Source organism: Mytilus edulis, chromosome 1 (genome assembly GCF_963676685.1).
Source record: "Mytilus edulis chromosome 1, xbMytEdul2.2, whole genome shotgun sequence".
NCBI classification, from domain to species: domain Eukaryota; kingdom Metazoa; phylum Mollusca; class Bivalvia; order Mytilida; family Mytilidae; genus Mytilus; species Mytilus edulis.
In genome coordinates this window covers 7,710,818-7,728,372 of record NC_092344.1, presented here as the reverse complement: position 1 = coordinate 7,728,372, position 17,555 = coordinate 7,710,818, and the positions used below count along the sequence as shown (strand labels likewise).

At 32.2% G+C, this 17,555-nt stretch overlaps 1 protein-coding gene across 1 annotated transcript in view; it reads right to left on the bottom strand.

The window, feature by feature from the left end:
* The window catches only part of LOC139523012 (uncharacterized), an 85,405-nt gene that overhangs the window by 65,584 nt on the left and 2,266 nt on the right, over positions 1-17,555 (bottom strand). Inside the window, exons 3-10 of the mRNA XM_071316736.1 lie at positions 15,636-15,669; positions 11,646-11,778; positions 9,526-9,586; positions 8,583-8,689; positions 5,863-5,948; positions 1,688-1,746; positions 968-1,089; positions 426-516 (exon numbers count right to left, since the gene is read on the bottom strand). Of these exons, the coding sequence (XP_071172837.1) occupies positions 426-516; positions 968-1,089; positions 1,688-1,746; positions 5,863-5,948; positions 8,583-8,689; positions 9,526-9,586; positions 11,646-11,778; positions 15,636-15,669 (693 nt within the window). The remainder of the gene's footprint in view (positions 1-425; positions 517-967; positions 1,090-1,687; positions 1,747-5,862; positions 5,949-8,582; positions 8,690-9,525; positions 9,587-11,645; positions 11,779-15,635; positions 15,670-17,555) is intronic.

Here is a 17,555-nt window from a genome sequence, read left to right as displayed (position 1 = left end):
GGTTCATTTAATAGTTTAAATTTGACCTTAAGCCACTATATTAAAAGCAAAATCTTTAAGTGACTATTTTGATAAAAATCAGACTACAATAAAACCATTACTGAACTAAATTCATTTAAGTGATTTTACAATTTTTTCGGTCATAAAAAAGTATGTACATTAGTGACTGAATCAAGAGAAAATATGTGAATCAACAACCAAAGTTTGCTAAAATAGTTGCATCTGGTTCAAGTTCATTCATTGTAAAGATTATTCACAAATTTCTGAAGGGCTCATTTATACATTTATGATCTGTCATTGTTCATCAGTGAGATCAAATTTATAAAATCAAATACTTATAGGGCTCTGTATCATTTATAGAATACGGGAAGGTGAAAAATCAGTCAAGATAATGATCATTTTTTCTATCATTAGGATATATTTACCATTTTCAGGTTGGGTCCACATACAGGTTATATTCCCTTTGATGTACTGCCAAGCTTTAGCCCGGTCAAGCATGGGTATTTTTCTTGTCATCTGAAAGAAGATATGATAAAATCAACTATAAGACTATGGAAGCTGAATTATTTTTTAATTCACATATATATATATTATTTGTTCTATAATGTCAGTGGATTAATTACTTGATTGTTATTGATGTCAAGAGGAAAATATTACATGTATATTCAGAACCAAAAAATCACTAAGTAGATTGTTCGAAGGGGATTGACCAGTTAAGTCTGGAGTTTTTTAATGCTTCTTGTAAAAGGGTGCATGTTGGGTTGAAAAGACTCATCAGTGAAGCTGAAATCAAAAATGTTAAAAGGGCCAAATACAGTACAAAGTTGAAGAGCATTGAGGACCCAAACTTCTGAAAGGTTTTGCCAAATACAGCTAAGGCAATCTATTGCTGGGGTAGAAAATCCTAATTATATAAAAAAAAATTCAAAGTTATTATAAAGAATGATAAACAATGAAAGTTTGTGACCTTGGTTACATGGATTGTTGATTCTTCTAATCCAAGCATTGGTTTAGTGACAGCATCTCTTTCAAACCTTCTTGTCAGATAGGATAGTCTCCCTTTACTGATGGCTTTCATCTCAGGAAATTCTACAATATAAAATGATTGCACATAAGAATTTTGCTTATGAATTTAAAGTCAATTCATGCAGTTCTCTTTTTCACTCTGTTTCATGTCATTTAATCAGCAGAAAAAAAATGAATTTTTGAGGGAACATCAATAAATTGGTTTAAATAAATAAATTCTCACAAAAGTTTAATATTTTATAAATAAAAGTTTATGGCAACAAATATGTTTTAGTGAGGCAGGTACAATATACCTTAAGACTCCCTTTTTATAAATTTGTTTGCCAGACAAGTTATATAAAAAAAATTATCAATCTCAAATAATCTTTTTTTTTATACTTTGTAGATTTCTCTGGAAGTATGAAATAATTTGAAAAAAAAAAATGTTTCTGCAAAATTGAATATATGGAGCTCACAAAAGAATATTTTAACAGGAGAGCAAATATGCTTATATTTTATATATATGTATAGAAAAACTTTGGCAAGGTCAAAATGTGTAACCTCAACCAAATAATTTCAACAAAACTACAATTCATAAATGTGTTGTAAAACCTTTTCTGTAAGTAGGTTATTGAAAGTAAATCATAACAGTCATGTTTTACTTTTTAAGTTCAATACATACCCATGGAACTGAATTCATTGACTGCTTTAATTTTCCTCATTCCATGCAGTGCATTAAACCTATAAGGGAAAATATATATCTTATACTTATTTCATGCAATTCTGTCGGTTTTATATATAGTTTGTCATATTGAACCTAATTACTACTTTGTTTTGATCGTTTACTAAATTTCCAGGGGGAAATATTTCAAGCACTTTCAGAATGACTAGAGGAATAAAAATAAATAAATCCATACTATCATAATTTAACTCAGTACATGTAATTAATAAACTGTTATCACAGAGATATGTCTCGCCTTTTTGTAATTTTGATAATGCAAATGTTGAAATTAAAATAGCAATACTTTAACATGCAAGTTATGCAAATATTCAAAGTCGATGAACCATGACTGAAGGTACATGGCTAAACAATCTCCATGGAAATGAGATGTGTCAATGCTAATACAACTGCATACCTAATACCATTGACTTATTATAACTCGCTCCCTTTAAACAAACCTAAACAAACATTTAACTTGTAAACTATGTAAAAGTTTCAAAGCCAATGAACCATAATGAGGGGGTGGGGCTATATAATCTGCATGGAAACAATACATGCAAATGCCAATAACTTTGCATACCAAATATCATTGACTTAACATTAGCAGTTCATCTTAAACTGATCTAATCACAAACCAATACAACAACAAGAACCGATTCTGTTAACATTTTGGATATAGTTTCTAAAACTGTTCGTAAAAATCGTTCTCATGGACGCAGAAAAAATCGGAATCAAAGAAAATTTCGGACCAACCATACAAATATTTCGGACCTAATTTCCATTTCAAAAAACAACGGCAGACATTATCTGTTAACCAAGCTTTGTTCTTTACCTATAAATAAATTAAATAAAATTTTAGAGGATTGCAACACAATTTCATATTACAGTCCTAAGTATGAAATTGTCCAAATTATAATGGCATATTGTTATTCTAAACTGTTTCCAAAAATTGATCGCCCTGAAGATCATAAAAAACATTTTATTAAAATAAAGTATGTCAATAAAGGTTTTGATTTTGTAAATATTGCCGGTATTTTTAACGACCATTCTGTTAAAGACCAAATTCCTGGATATTTTGATAATACTGAACTCCCTCTCATTTGTTATATTTACAAGAAATCTACCCGAAAATATGTGTTTAATTATAGCCAATTGTGTAAAGATGTAAATATCACTGAAAATACACCTATGTCGTGTAATTGCAGTAATTCAGAATACACCTATGGACCAATTTCCCATGTTATAACAGGAGACCTTAACATCGTTCGCGACCGAGAGTTAAAATCATTCCTCAGTAAAGGACCTAAATATCGTCCCCCGTCAACTATTAACTGGAATGAGTGTCGTAATATCATCAACGACTCACTCCGCGCCTACTGTTTGAAATGGGTAAAACGGGAAAAAGCTGACAAAAAATCTTTGGACTCTTTTTTTAATTCAGTAATGAAGATAGTTGATATTCGAATACAACATTTTAAAGAACATTTTACCCTCAACAAAAACTATAAAAAACCCTATTTCGCGTATCAAAAATAAACTAACAGAACTAGCCAAGGAATTTGTTTTTGTCCCGGCTGATAAAGCTGCGAATAATATCATTATTGTTTGACGTAAATTTTATATAGAGGTTCTGCAAAAGGAAATCACGAATTCACCAACATTCCAACTGACTTCATTTTCAGAAAACGACATCTGTAACAAACATAAACTTTTAGCTACTTCTTTACAAGCAGAACCAAACACAATGAAAGTCCCAAGTATGTACTGGCTTCCGAAGCTGCACAAAAAACCTTACAAATATAGATTTATTTCATCTTCCAGCCATTGTTCAACTACTAAATTGTCTGTTTTACTTACTAGTACACTTGGTACAATAAAAAACCTGATAATAAATTGTTCAAATAAGGCCTTTGAAAATAGTGGAATTAATTACTTTTGGAGTGTCAAAAACTCGTTGGAAGTACTTGATAAATTGCATGCATATATTGGTGATTTTGAATCTGTTCAAAGTTTTGATTTTTCTACCCTATATACCACTTTGCCTCATATTCTTATTAAGAAAAAATTCACATCCCTAATTAACTGGGCATTTAAAAAGTCGGAATGCGAGTACATATGTTCAAACTCTTTTAGATCATTTTTTAGTAGCAATAAACAAAAGAACTATGTCAATTGGACATGCTTTGATACTATTTATGCACTTGAATTTTTACTTGATAACATTTTTGTTCGCTTTGGAGATTCCGTATATCGTCAAGTTATTGGAATTCCAATGGGGACTAACTGTGCACCACTTATTGCGGACCTGTTTTTGTATTGTTATGAGTTACAATTTATGACTAAAATTAGCAAAGACCCATCAAAACAACATTTGATACAAAAATTTAACAATACTTTTAGATATTTGGATGATATATTGGCTCTAAATAATGACGACTTCAGTATGTATACTAAAGAAATTTATCCTGTAGAACTTACTTTAAATAAAGCTAATGATAACAATGACCACTGCCCTTTCCTCGATCTTGATATCTATATCATAAACGGGAAGCTTAATACAAAAATTTATGATAAAAGAGATGATTTTTCATTTCCTATTGTTAATTATCCATTTTTAGATGGTGACGTTCCCTTGTCACCATCTTATGGTGTTTATATATCTCAACTTGTACGATTCGCTCGTGTATGTAACAATGTATTAGATTTTAGCGAGAGAAATTTATGTATTACTGAAAAATTATTACACCAGGGTTTTCGATATCACAAACTGGTCAAAACATTTACTAAATTTTATCACCGGTATAAGGAAATAATTCGTAAATATAACTCAACATGCAGACATCTTATACGTTCAGGTATTTCACATCCAAAATTTTATGGAAATATTCTTTATAAAGCACAAAAATGTCAGTATTCTCCTCAGAAACTAACAAAACCTTTAAATAGACTTATTAAAAGGGGATATAGTTACGATACTGTTGTCAGGTCATTAAAGATTGCATATTTTGGCTTTAACATTGATTCACTGATAGGGTCTTTGCATCGGAACTAAACACATTTATTTCTAAAAAACAGTTGTTGGCATGACACGGGTTATGTTCTTCTCATATATTTTATGATAGTATGATACTAAACCCCTAACGGGAGGGATTGTACCTGATATTCATATGATGAAGACATAATCTTTCAATCAGTTTAATTGAGGTCTGGAGCTGGCATGTCAGTTAACTGCTAGTAGTCTGTTGTTATTTATGTATTATTGTCATTTTATTTATTTTCTTTTGTTACATCTTTTGATATCAGACTCGGACTTCTCTTGAACTGAATTTTAATGTGCGTATTGTTATTCTTTTACTTTTCTACATTGGCTAGAGGTATAGGGGGAGGGTTGAGATCTCATAAACATGTTTAACCCCGCCGCAATTTTGCGCCTGTCCCAAGTCAGGAGCCTCTGGCCTTTGTTAGTCTTGTATGATTTTAAATTTTAGTTTCTTGTGTATAATTCGGAGTTTAGTATGACGTCCATTATCACTGTACTATTATGCATATTTTAGGGGCCAGCTGAAGGACACCTACGGGTGCGGGAATTCTCGCTACATTGAAGACCCATTGGTTGCCTTCGGCTGTTGTTTGCTCTATGGTCGGGTGGTTGTCGCTTTGACATATTCACCATTTCCTTTCTCAATTTTATGTAAACTAAGCAAAAGTTTCAAAGTCAATAGACAAAAACTGAGGGGGCAGGGCCCAATATTCACCATGGAAATGAGATGTGCTAATGCTTATACAACTGAATATTAATTAACATTGGCCTACCACTAATGATTCCCCTTGAACTGACCTAATCACAAACTAATACATGTAAACTAAGCAAAATTTAAAAGTCAATAGACCTTGACTAAGGGGGCGGAGCCAAATAATCTCCATGGAAATGAGATATGCCAATGCTTATACAACTGTATACCAAATATCATTGACCTACCACTAGTGGTTCTCCAAAAACTAGACCAAATCACAAACTAATACACTGTTGACGCCGCCGACAACGCAGAAAACAGCATACCTATGCATATATGTCTCGCTTTTTGACTTCCTCAAGGTGAGACAAAAATCCTTTGATTTATGTCACAAGTACTTACTTTGCAGACGGTCTAGAAGGGGATATGAAATCTTCTTCTATTAAAACACTGTGTATAACTTCAAGGTCTTTGTGGTAATGCATCACCTGTAACAAGAAAAATTACATTTTTTCAAAGACCTGTTTAAAACCTATGATTGATTGATTGATTGGCATTTAACACCACTTTTAGCACTATTGTGCTATTACATGGTGGTCAGTTTTTTTTTAATGGAGGAAGCCAAAGTTCCCGGAGAGAACAACTGTCCGTTGGTAGGAAAACTGACAGTCCTGGTCAATTATAAGAATGGAGTCCAGCACACCTGCCACATGCTTGGTTCAAACTCTCAACCTCAGAGTTGACAGGCTAGTGATATAGTAGTTCCACTACTTAGACCATTCAGCCACGTCCCCTTAAAGCCAATGGTAAATTGCTGATTTTTTCCAGATGTTAGGAACAAGATACTATTTTACCCTTTGTCATGATGCTTATCTTGATTTTTTTATCTTTAATGCTATTAATGTCAGAAACAAGATGTAGTTTTACCCTTTGCCAGGATACTTTTCAAATTTTTAAGAAAGACAATTGAATAGGTCATTCAAATCAAAATATGTCAAAATGCAAATACTTATAAAATAATTATATTTAAGTTGAATGCTGCAACTTTCCTGTTTAATAGTTTGATATATCTTGTTATTTTTGTTACAAGAATACTTTGTTTTATTATACTTTATGTTAAAATGCCAAATTTTGATTGACTAATAAGAGGGAGATAACTTACTCTATCCCATGGCTCAGCGGGAGACCATTTTTTGAATGTCACCCTCTCGTGCACACCAATCAAAATCGATAATTCAAAGAACAATGAATTGAATTGACATCAATAATTTTAAAATCAATGTTCAACTTCTATGCTTTGACCTCAGAAATTTTTCATAGACTGTCAAAATAAAAAAAATATATCTTGCTTTACTGTTTTTGCTTTTTAAATAACTGTAATGTTGTTATGTACATGACGTCATAGTTAATTAATTTCAATTTAGAATTTAAAGCCCATAATGGCAGAACATTCAGCATAATAAATTTAATAACACATAGCAGAGAGGGTGATAGAGCAGATTGTTACTTTCTAATAAACAGTGTCAACCTTGGCTTCGCCTCGGTTGACTGTTTTCTCAGTGTAACAGTCTGCTCTATCACCCTCTCATCTATGTGTTATTTATATAATGACCATATGTGGTTGAAGTTTAGAAAGTTAGTAAATCAGGGCATTCAATTATTTGACCTGAATAATAATAATAATAGGGATGTCAACTCTGTGATGATTTTCTAATCGATTACTCGTTGGATTTACCGAGCGATACTCGAGTACTCTCTCGGTAAAACATTAACAAAATGGAAACAGTAAATTGTACCCATTTTATGCATTGTGTGTCGTTGTCTTCTGATCGTAAAACCCTCAACATTATTACCTAGGACTAGATATTAGTCCAAGGACTTTTATCCTATAATCAACAGCTCATTTACTGCATGTACTAATTATGTAAACTGGTAGTAATCTAATCAAGTAATTAATTACTATCTATAGAAAAATTATTACTCAAACAACAGTATTTGGGAACCCTTAAAAAAACACAATCAATGATCAACAAAGGGGTGATGAGAACTTACTGATGTCATTAATCATTTTCAGAGGGTCGATACATGGTGCAACGAATTTGTTCTTATTCAAAAATATTATCTTGTCAACTTTTTCTGGGACGTAGCGATTTCTCAAATTTGTTAGGTAACTAACAGTCTTGCTGATGAAAATATATGCTCTGACGGTACAGAGGTGGGGATTGACTAAAATAAGCGAAAAGTGTAAGCCATGTGAAAATGCTCTTTGTTCATATATCCTACATGTATGTACCTCCATTTGGAAGCATTTTAAATGACAGTTAAACGCAAACAATCGAATCATATTTTTATTATTATCAATTTTGATTAATATATCATTTCCCGGGAGGCGCTCTCAATTAAAATATTTGTTTGTTGAAACTTAAGAAAGCAACAACATTCTATGAGGAAACCGATTAGTCGAGTATCATTTTGGTAATCGAAACTCGGTACCACCAAGCGATACTCCAGTACTCAAGTACTCGTTGACATCCCTAATTACTAGCATTTGAGGTCTATTAGTATTGTTTAACATGTTTAACCAAAATAACTTGTCTCTATGTCTACCTCACCCCAAGGGTGACTGGGGTATAGAAATATGGTCACTTGGTCTTCTCCTGACCGGCAGTAAAACGCTTGCCGAAGTGGGGCGTCCGTTTGGCTGTGCGGGATGTATCAAGTTCGCAGTCACGTCCGTCAGAAGGGGACGTTAAATCCGATGCCTCGTGTAAAGAGAGTGCCACGCTCTTTGCACGTTAAGAACCCTTGCAACAACTCTTTGAGAGGTCCGTAGGTGGCCTGTTGCAAGGCCAAATTTCTGTCCCTATCCAATATACCCTCATTTTCCAGTGGCAGTCCAAATTTCCCTGACCATCATCCTAGATGGCCTCTATTACAACAACCTACCTATTGTATTTATTGTGAACTTGTTCTCGTCCTGAATATGCATGAAATATTTGCCACTGGACATTAAGCAACCAACAATCAATCAATCTATGTCTACCTACCAAAATTTTTCTATATACATGAATGTATCTTGTTATGGCCTAAGGTCAAGGTATAATTTTAGCGATGGCTCTTACCTTTTGGTATTTTCCACCAGCATTTTTAACCAGTGATTCATGTCGTACTTTAGTAAACTGCAGTCCAGTACTTGTCTCTTTAACAGTGTATGAGGCATTATGAGGTCCTATAAAGAAAAACATAACCACATAATCATATTTTATCAAAATAAAAAATAGAGTCTGTAAATATTTCACTGTATGTACAAAGAAAAAAAAAATGATCTTTGCACCCCAGACAAGTCAGAATAGTTGATAATGCTTCCATTGCACCCCACACAAGTCAGAAATGTTGATAATGCTTCCATTGCACCCCAGATAAGTCAGAAATGTTGATAATGCTTCCAAAATTTGTTTGGTTATTCTTTAAGGTTTTAATTTACTAACTATGCAAAGCAATGTATGAAAATGGAAGTAAATTTTTGATAAAAATATCAACAAGAAGTAGGTTTTCCAAATTGAATGACCTATTCAATTGTTTTTAAAAATAAATGTATTGAAATTCATCAACTAAGAACAAGAATACTTTTTGACAGATAAAAGATAATCTTGAGGATGACTGAACTCAGCTGTTTAAAAAGGAAGCTTCCCCAGATGCATGGATTCATGAACAGAAAATTGTGCGTCAATTCAAGTGCACACATGTTTAATAACGGGAACCCCAATGATTAGGATCCCAGCCAAATAAATCTGCCTTCGTACATCAGAACTAGTGGTAAAATATTGAATGACACATCAATATTCACTTGTCAGAACTGGTGGTAAAATGATGAATGACACACCAATATTCACTTGTCAGAACTAGTGGTAAAATGATGAATGACACATCAATATTCACTTGTCAGAACTGGTGGTAAAATGATGAATGACACATCAATATTCACTTGTCAGAACTGGTGGTAAAATGATGAGTGACACATCAATATTAACTTGTCAGAACTTTGTGGAGTATTTGATCATTTACCTTCATGGCCAAGTTCTTGTGTATGGTAAGTAAAACCTTCATGTGATTGACTTCCAGATATCTGAAAAATAACAAAATAGCTTTTTTCAAATATTTCAATATTAGACCAAAAAGACTTTACCAGAACTCTTACTCAAGTAATGTCTATAGATTGACATGAACATAGAAAACATACTGAGTACATTCAGTAGAAAGAAATGAAAGAAGCCTTTAAACTAGGAGCAACATACAGAAAAAAAGTTTGTAGGAAAATATTGAAAATGCCTTAAATATTTGTGGTCAGGTCATGAACAACTTTAAAAGTTTTAAGATTTAAGTTTTTATCCTAAACTTTAGTAATAAAATAATAACAAAACAATGAGCTGATAACAGGGATGGGGTTGATTACTTTAAAATGTAATTGATTACATTACAATTACTTTGCTAATTTGATGTAATAGATTACATTACAATTACCCCTAAATTCAAATGTAATTGATTACATTCGATTATTTTTCTTTAAAGTAATCATGAATACTTTAGATTACTTATGATTACATTGTATACTGTGGTATTGAAAACAAACTTTTTAAACATTTGATCCTTATATAAAAAGCTAATCTAAAATTAGTGTTTTAATATTTTAAATATAAACGTGTTATTTATAAGAACTTAGAAAAGGAGCAGTGTAATATTTGTATTGTTTGATGACATAATTTATATCATCTTATTTGACAGATTTACTTTGAATGTAAATGTCTCTGTGCTTTCTCTGTTATAGGAATAACATTGTTTTTTTAATACTTTAGATCAAATCTAAAACATATTTTCAAGCAAGAAAAATAAATCAACAAATAGTGATTATTTAATGATGAAGTAGCCTTTATGTCAGTGTGGATATAATTGACACTTATGTTTTACGGGTGTGAATCACTACTTCCAATTTTATAACAAACAATATGTGAGCTTGGGTAATTAAAATGAATTGTTTTGATTGGAATAATCCATAAATTTGTATACAATTTAATTTTTTATTATATACATGATTGTAAAATTTATATTTCTATACAAACATATTAAGAAAACACATGACAAAAAATAATGAATTTTTGTTATAAAAATTGTGAAAAAATAATTGGTTCTAAATTCCATTATCATTTAAAGTCAAAAATCAAAGTCAATATAAAGAGCAAAATTTGCACTTATCCTTAACAGTCCTAGAATTTTCTGCAACCCAAGGGAACAACAAAATATTAAAAAAAGCACACATCTTATATCACAAGGGCTCAATCTCAAAGTGAAACTTTTGGAAAGGTAAATTTATGTGGTAAACTGTCAAAAAAAAAAGGCACACATTTACAAAAAAAATGTACACCCTACAGTATACTGAAACTGAAATTATAAAATAGTTAAAATAGGATCAATCATATATATTGAACATTAGTTTGAGGATTTTTTTTTATTTATGCTTGTATATAAAAAAACAATTTTTATATATAAAATTTGTAATCAGCAAGTAATCATTTGAATGGAATTCAAAAGAAATCTGAAAGTAATCATGATTACCCCTGTTTTTTGCATTGTAATCGATTACATTACAATTACTAGTAATCAGAAAATACATGATTACTGATGACATGTGATTACACAGCAAAATGTAATCGATTACAATTGATTATGATTACTGATTACAATTACCCCATGCCTGGCTGATAAACATGATAAAGGGTTGTATCTTAGATAATTCATCAATTTGACCAAGGAGCAACACAGAAATGAGTTCATATCATTTCATGCCAAAGTGAGTGGTAAATAATAAGATCAATTCCTCATTTCATGTCAAAGTGAGTGGTAAATAATAAGATCAATTCCTCATTTTATCATAATAATGTAATCCTTCAAAAATTGAAAATCAATATTTAAACCTTTGTATAAAATTATAATTAATGCATTAGATAAATAGACCATCTTGGAATTCATCAACCAAGAAGATGAATTTCATGAGTACAGGAATATTAGACAATGTCATACTTGTCACAGTAAGAACAGTAATTAAATGTGGCATACATCATTGTACATACAAATGTATATAAAATGAAAGGTCAAAAGGGGTAAAAAACATATGAAATGTTTATAATTACTTCTCCTTCTTCATGAAGTTTTGATGCCAGAAGAGCAGCAAATCCTTTCTTCGATGCCAAGACAAAATCATCACTTTCTTCTGGATGGTACACTCTTAAAATTTTTCCTTCAGGTGTAATCTCAAAAGAGAACCTAAAAAGAAAAGCAGTTAGAATCACTGGCTAAGATTTAGTGCAAAAGATGTTTTGTTTTACTTTAGGACACCAAGGACACACTATAAATAAGATGTGGTACGAGTGCCATTGAGACAACTATCAATAACTTACCCACATCAACATGTTCAATGTTATAGGGTAGATATATGCAGCTGATAATGTTTATAGGGTGAAGATTGATTTTATTTTGGACTGAACTTATTATCAAACATCATGCATTGCATTTCAGCACTAGAACATATTCAGGTAATATTTTGAATTGGAGTTATCTTCCTTTGTTCATAATTGTACTTACAAAAAAAATGTAGAATGGATAGATCTCTACTTTCTACAACTATTCAATGTTTCAATAAAATAGTACTAGTACTGATATATATATATATATATTACACATCATTTTGGAGAAATAATATCAATAAACTGCCTAACATCATGAACATTGGCACAAGTATAATCTAAAGAATTTTCACATCATTGCACTATATGTCTCTGCACTATCAAAGGTAAAGATTTTAAAGGCCTGAAATAGCTTAAAATATATAACTTACAAACCAGTAACAATAGGATTTTGATTACAATTTGTATCAACCTTTACCTCAACAAGGCAAACTTTAATAACGAAATAGCCAAAAACAAATTGTCTTAACAGACAATATAGGGAATAAGCTTCAAAATTTCACTCCAGTGGCCCAACTTATTGAACTGACATATGTGAAACGTTTGTATTGACCATAAGGAAATATTCTGAAAAAAGTTTGGACCCAACCAAATTTTTAGTAGCATTGGCTACTGGGTCCCTGTAAAGCTTATTCCCTCAATCCCTACAATATTTACATTAGTATTTCACCTTTGCACAACATATGGCAAAATTTGGGGTAGCATTGGCTACTGGGTCCCTGTAAAGCTTATTCCCTCAATCCCTACAATATTTACATTAGTATTTCACCTTTGCACAACATATGGCAAAATTTGGGGTACTTTGCTAATTTGCATAGCAGCCATTTTGCCTTATCATGACGGCAGCAATAGGATTATATATGCCCCTTAAATAAAAATGCCAATATGCCAGTCCCTATGTTGAATCCACAATTTGTCCACATATAGGTGAATTGTACATGCTTTTAGGCTTCTGTCCGTGTACAAATGAACACTGTCTATTTTGACAACTTTCGGCCTTTTTAGGATGGGAAGCGTAACCGTAGTATAATTGCTATATAAAATAACAAAAAATCGTAAAAAAGCAATATTCAAAACAGAAATAAAGATGTAAGAAGATGTTGTTCATGATTTGTCCGCATATAGGGAAACACTTTGTAGGTTGAATTTTAAAGTTAAATAACTTTTAACTTACCTGCTTTCTAAAGTTTTCGGCCAAATTCTTTTAAAAACATAATGATTTCAAACTTCCCATTTCATAAAAAGTCAAATTTTAAGCATTTTCCCTTAGAATTGCACAACATTTTTGTAAATATCCACCAAAGGAAGTTTCAAAGACACATTAGTTTTTATAGATACATGACGGAAAAGGACTAGATTATCTGCAAATTTGATATAATTTATCTTTTCACTTTTAAACTAAGGGAAGAGGGGGGATAGGACCTTTATCAGGACTCCGGGATCGGGTGTTTTTAAGCTCGGGATTTCGGGATTGACACTTTCGGGATCCAGGAATATTTTTTTTCGAATTTCGGGACCTCGGGATTTCGTGTTTTTAAGCCCGGGATTTCGGGATTTCGTGTTTTTAAGCTCGGAATTTCGGGATCATGACCCCTCCTATCCCCCCTCAAGGGAAGTAATTTAATCAAAAGGGCATAAGTCACGTGGTGCTAGTCATTATTAAAAGTACCCTTGATTTTGCCATATGAACCCATATATTAAACAATCGGCAAAGGTTCAATACAAAGTACATTGCATTATAATACATAAAATATAAATGACTGGCATACACATGATCAAGTTATCAGTTCTCTTTCTTTTGGCACTCATTCGACAAAGGAGGGGATAAATCATAAAATTAATCCGCATCATTACAGAATCCGGGGTTCTCAGCCACAGGCACTTGATTCTATCCATACGAAGGTCGACTATCCATATAAAGCTTCTATTTATATGGATAGTCGACCTTCGTATGGATAGAAACAAGTGCCTGTGTAGTGTGTTCTCAGCTGAACATCATACTTGAATAAATACAAATAATGGAAATGCACATGAATAAAAGTACCAATTTCGTGTGAGAAAGAGATATTACAGAAAATATTGCAATAATAAGCTTCTTCGACTGAGTTGTACTTGTGAAGAGTTCAAGACGAAAACAAATTTGAAACTGCCTCCTCATCTGTTTATGATGTTAAACTAAATTTATAATTTTTTAGCGAAACGAAACGAAGACGGGGAACTTCAGTTAATATAGATAATAGATAAGACATAACCTATGAATGGTAAATAGTTTCAAATATTGGAAATGTTTCCATTTTACAAAGATACTTTTCATTTTTTTTTTTCATACTTTACTGTGATCTGATATTTTTTTTATGGTAAGGCTCAGCAATGATTTCAGCCAGGGATAAGCGGCCAAATTAAGGTACGAGACGAGATATTTTTTATAATGTCTGTATACATCGATTCTGTATGTACACTGAAAGATTGATTCTTTTTGGGGGAATTCGGAATTCAACGTTCATTTTTCCGGAAATTCGGGATGACATCATCTCCTTTCGGAACGTACCAAATGAATCCGGGTCCGTTCGCGCCCATTCACGTTCGCACCCACTCATGTTCGCCCCCTTTCACTTTCGCACCCTATATGTTCGCTCCCAAAGTCCGTTCGCACCCTACATGTTCGCGCCCAATTTCAACTTTGTAATCAAGTAGTATTCTTATAAGTATTATTGTTTTCATTGTCTCAAAATAAAGTGATACAGCATTTTTTTGTGTTGAATAAATCTTAATCATGTTTTGGATAGTGATTGTTAAAAAAATAATAATATTCCTTTCTAAATAAAGTGGGATTCTGTCAACGTTTTATTTTGTGTTGAATAACTCTTTATCATGTTTTGATTAGTGTATTACTATAACTTTGTTTCATTGACTTGTTTCAAAATGAAGTGAGATTCTGACTACGTACGTTTTTTTTTTGTTTTTTTTTTGAGTCTTGAATAAATTTTATCATGTTTTGGTTATAATAGTGTATTGCTATATTTTATTGTTTCATTATTTCAGATCAAAGGGACCAAGCTGTTAAAAACAATTATCTTTTGTGTTTTTCATTTATAATCTTCAATCTTTTACTCATACCAAGCTATAAATACATTCAGTATTTACACGAAAGCAATTAAAAACAACAATGATGATTTTCCAATTATTCAACTGGAATTTGAATTAAAATTGGGCGCGAACGTGTAGAGTGCGAACGGACCTTGGGTGCGAACGTGCGAGGTGCGAACGTGTAGGGTGCGAAAGTATATTGGGCGCGAACGGACCTGATACCGTACCAAATAAGAACAGTTACACTTTCGTTCTGGACATACAAGTGTGGGAGTGACACAGTGCTCATTTCCCATATCCCGATATATATTTTTTGTATATTTTCACACTTAACACCTTTTTTCCCATCTTTTTAAAAATACCTAGATCCATCTTTTTTACCCCTATATCCAACATCCCAAAAACGTGCCACCCCTTCTCGGCAAGTATAATTATTTTACCTACGCGAAATAAAAAAAAATTAATTAAGGATAACATCGTCTACTTCAGAGGGCACAAGGAGCTAACGAGTTAATAATTGGGACCATGTGGTTTGTATTCTTCTCTCTCTGTACCTATAACATAACTCACCATTTACTCAAGTCCATATCATGGCCAGGCGCATCTGCAAAAGGAATATATACAGATTAGTGAATATAGCAAGCGGTCTGAATGGTATCAAATCGTTCAATACGTGAAAAACCAGCATTTTTCGAGATTTTTGTCGAGCCTTCGACTTTAGTCGAAAAAGCGAGACATAAACGTTACGCACGCTGTGCCTACAACCCCTAGGATTTGTAACACAATCTTCGAAATTTCCTCCGCAAAACAAAATAAAAATGTTAGCAAACACGAACCACTATAAAACAAATTCAATATATGTTTTAAGTTATGTTTTTATAGCTCTTGATCATATACTAAGTAATATCTAGTATATTTGAGGATTAAAATAACAAAGCTATGTGAAAAAAACGGATGTCCAACGTTACATTTATGAAAAACTGTTTTGACTCTTATGTATAGTGCCCCTATAGTGATCACATTTCTTATTCTCTGATCTTCCGGAAACTTGGCAGGAACAACGGTATGTGTCGGTTCTTTGTGACGTTAAAGCCGTTATTTTGCCAACATTCATTTGACTCGGTGGCCGCATATTAAGCTTGAATAAGAAAAATATCCAACGACGTTTTTCGGTAACTTAACGACTGAAAGTGAATTTCATAAGTAGATATAGCGGAAAACGAATAAAAAGAGTAAGACAATAACAACATCTACCAAAAGTACAAATATTTACCTCATTGTTCGTGAGTTCAAATATTGCAGATTTTATAAAATCTTCTCTACACAGTCGTTTTTCAAGCGGTAGCCATTTTGTCGAAGTTGATATTTCATTTTTCAAAGCAGTTAACGCGTATTTTTTACTGATATTTCAATAAGTTATTTATAACTGATCAAAACAAAAGTTAGATACACGAAGAGTACAAAATGCCAAAATTCTTTTCTTATTAACTACATATTTGGGTCTTTAAGGAATAAATTTTTTCAACACATTACAAAACGGTAGCCATTTTGTCCAAACGTCGAAAAACGTCGAAAAATCAGAAAAACCCTAATTTCCGACGTTACATGTCCTAAAGTTTCAATTAAATGTTCATGATAATTAAAACAAATCGTTTGGTGAAATTTGGAAAAAGATGTTGATGGCTGCCGAAAAAAAAGAATAGTGTATGTTGTTACATGTATAGACTCCGACCGGGACATAGATTCGACACAGGATAAATTTTGCAATTTTTATTGATCGTTTATATCATTTATCGATTTATTTAAAAGAATCGTGAAAAGGGAAATTAAATCGCATTACATGAACTTCGTTCAACTTTTGCAAAGACAAATTGGAAACACCAAGACAATCCTCTAAATGTAAAATGCGAATTTTAATTTATGTTGCAGAAGGACTTCGAAATAGATCTTTTAAAGTAGTCTCTTCAGTAAGGTGCATTCACCAATTATATTAAAAGACTTAATACAAGTCCACGGAATGTTTTACCTTGCAATTTGTCCTGCTATTCATGTTATAACTGAAAGTTATTCCTGTACTACATGTACTAGCGAAGCCGGAACTTTTCGTCAATATTAACTTGTGCATGAAATTGAGGTAATTGAAAGACAAATCCAATTAAAACAGCGACGAAAACCGTTTCATTGAACTAATAAAACCCGGGATTATATTAGCCGTTTTTACGGACAATTCAAGAGTAGATTACTTTATTTTAAAATGTATATCAGAAGTTAAACAATTTAAGCAAGCAACTTTAGAAGACTTGGAAAATAATTCTCAAGCCAAGATTCAAGAAATTGAAGGGGTGAATTTCGACAAATTATGTGCCAAGAAAAATACAATTCTATTCAAATTAATCAAGGTTAAAAATGTTTCGATTTACTTGCAGAGTGTGAGATATATTTGTATTGGGGTTGAATTAAGATATAGAAATTTTACAATAACAGATGATA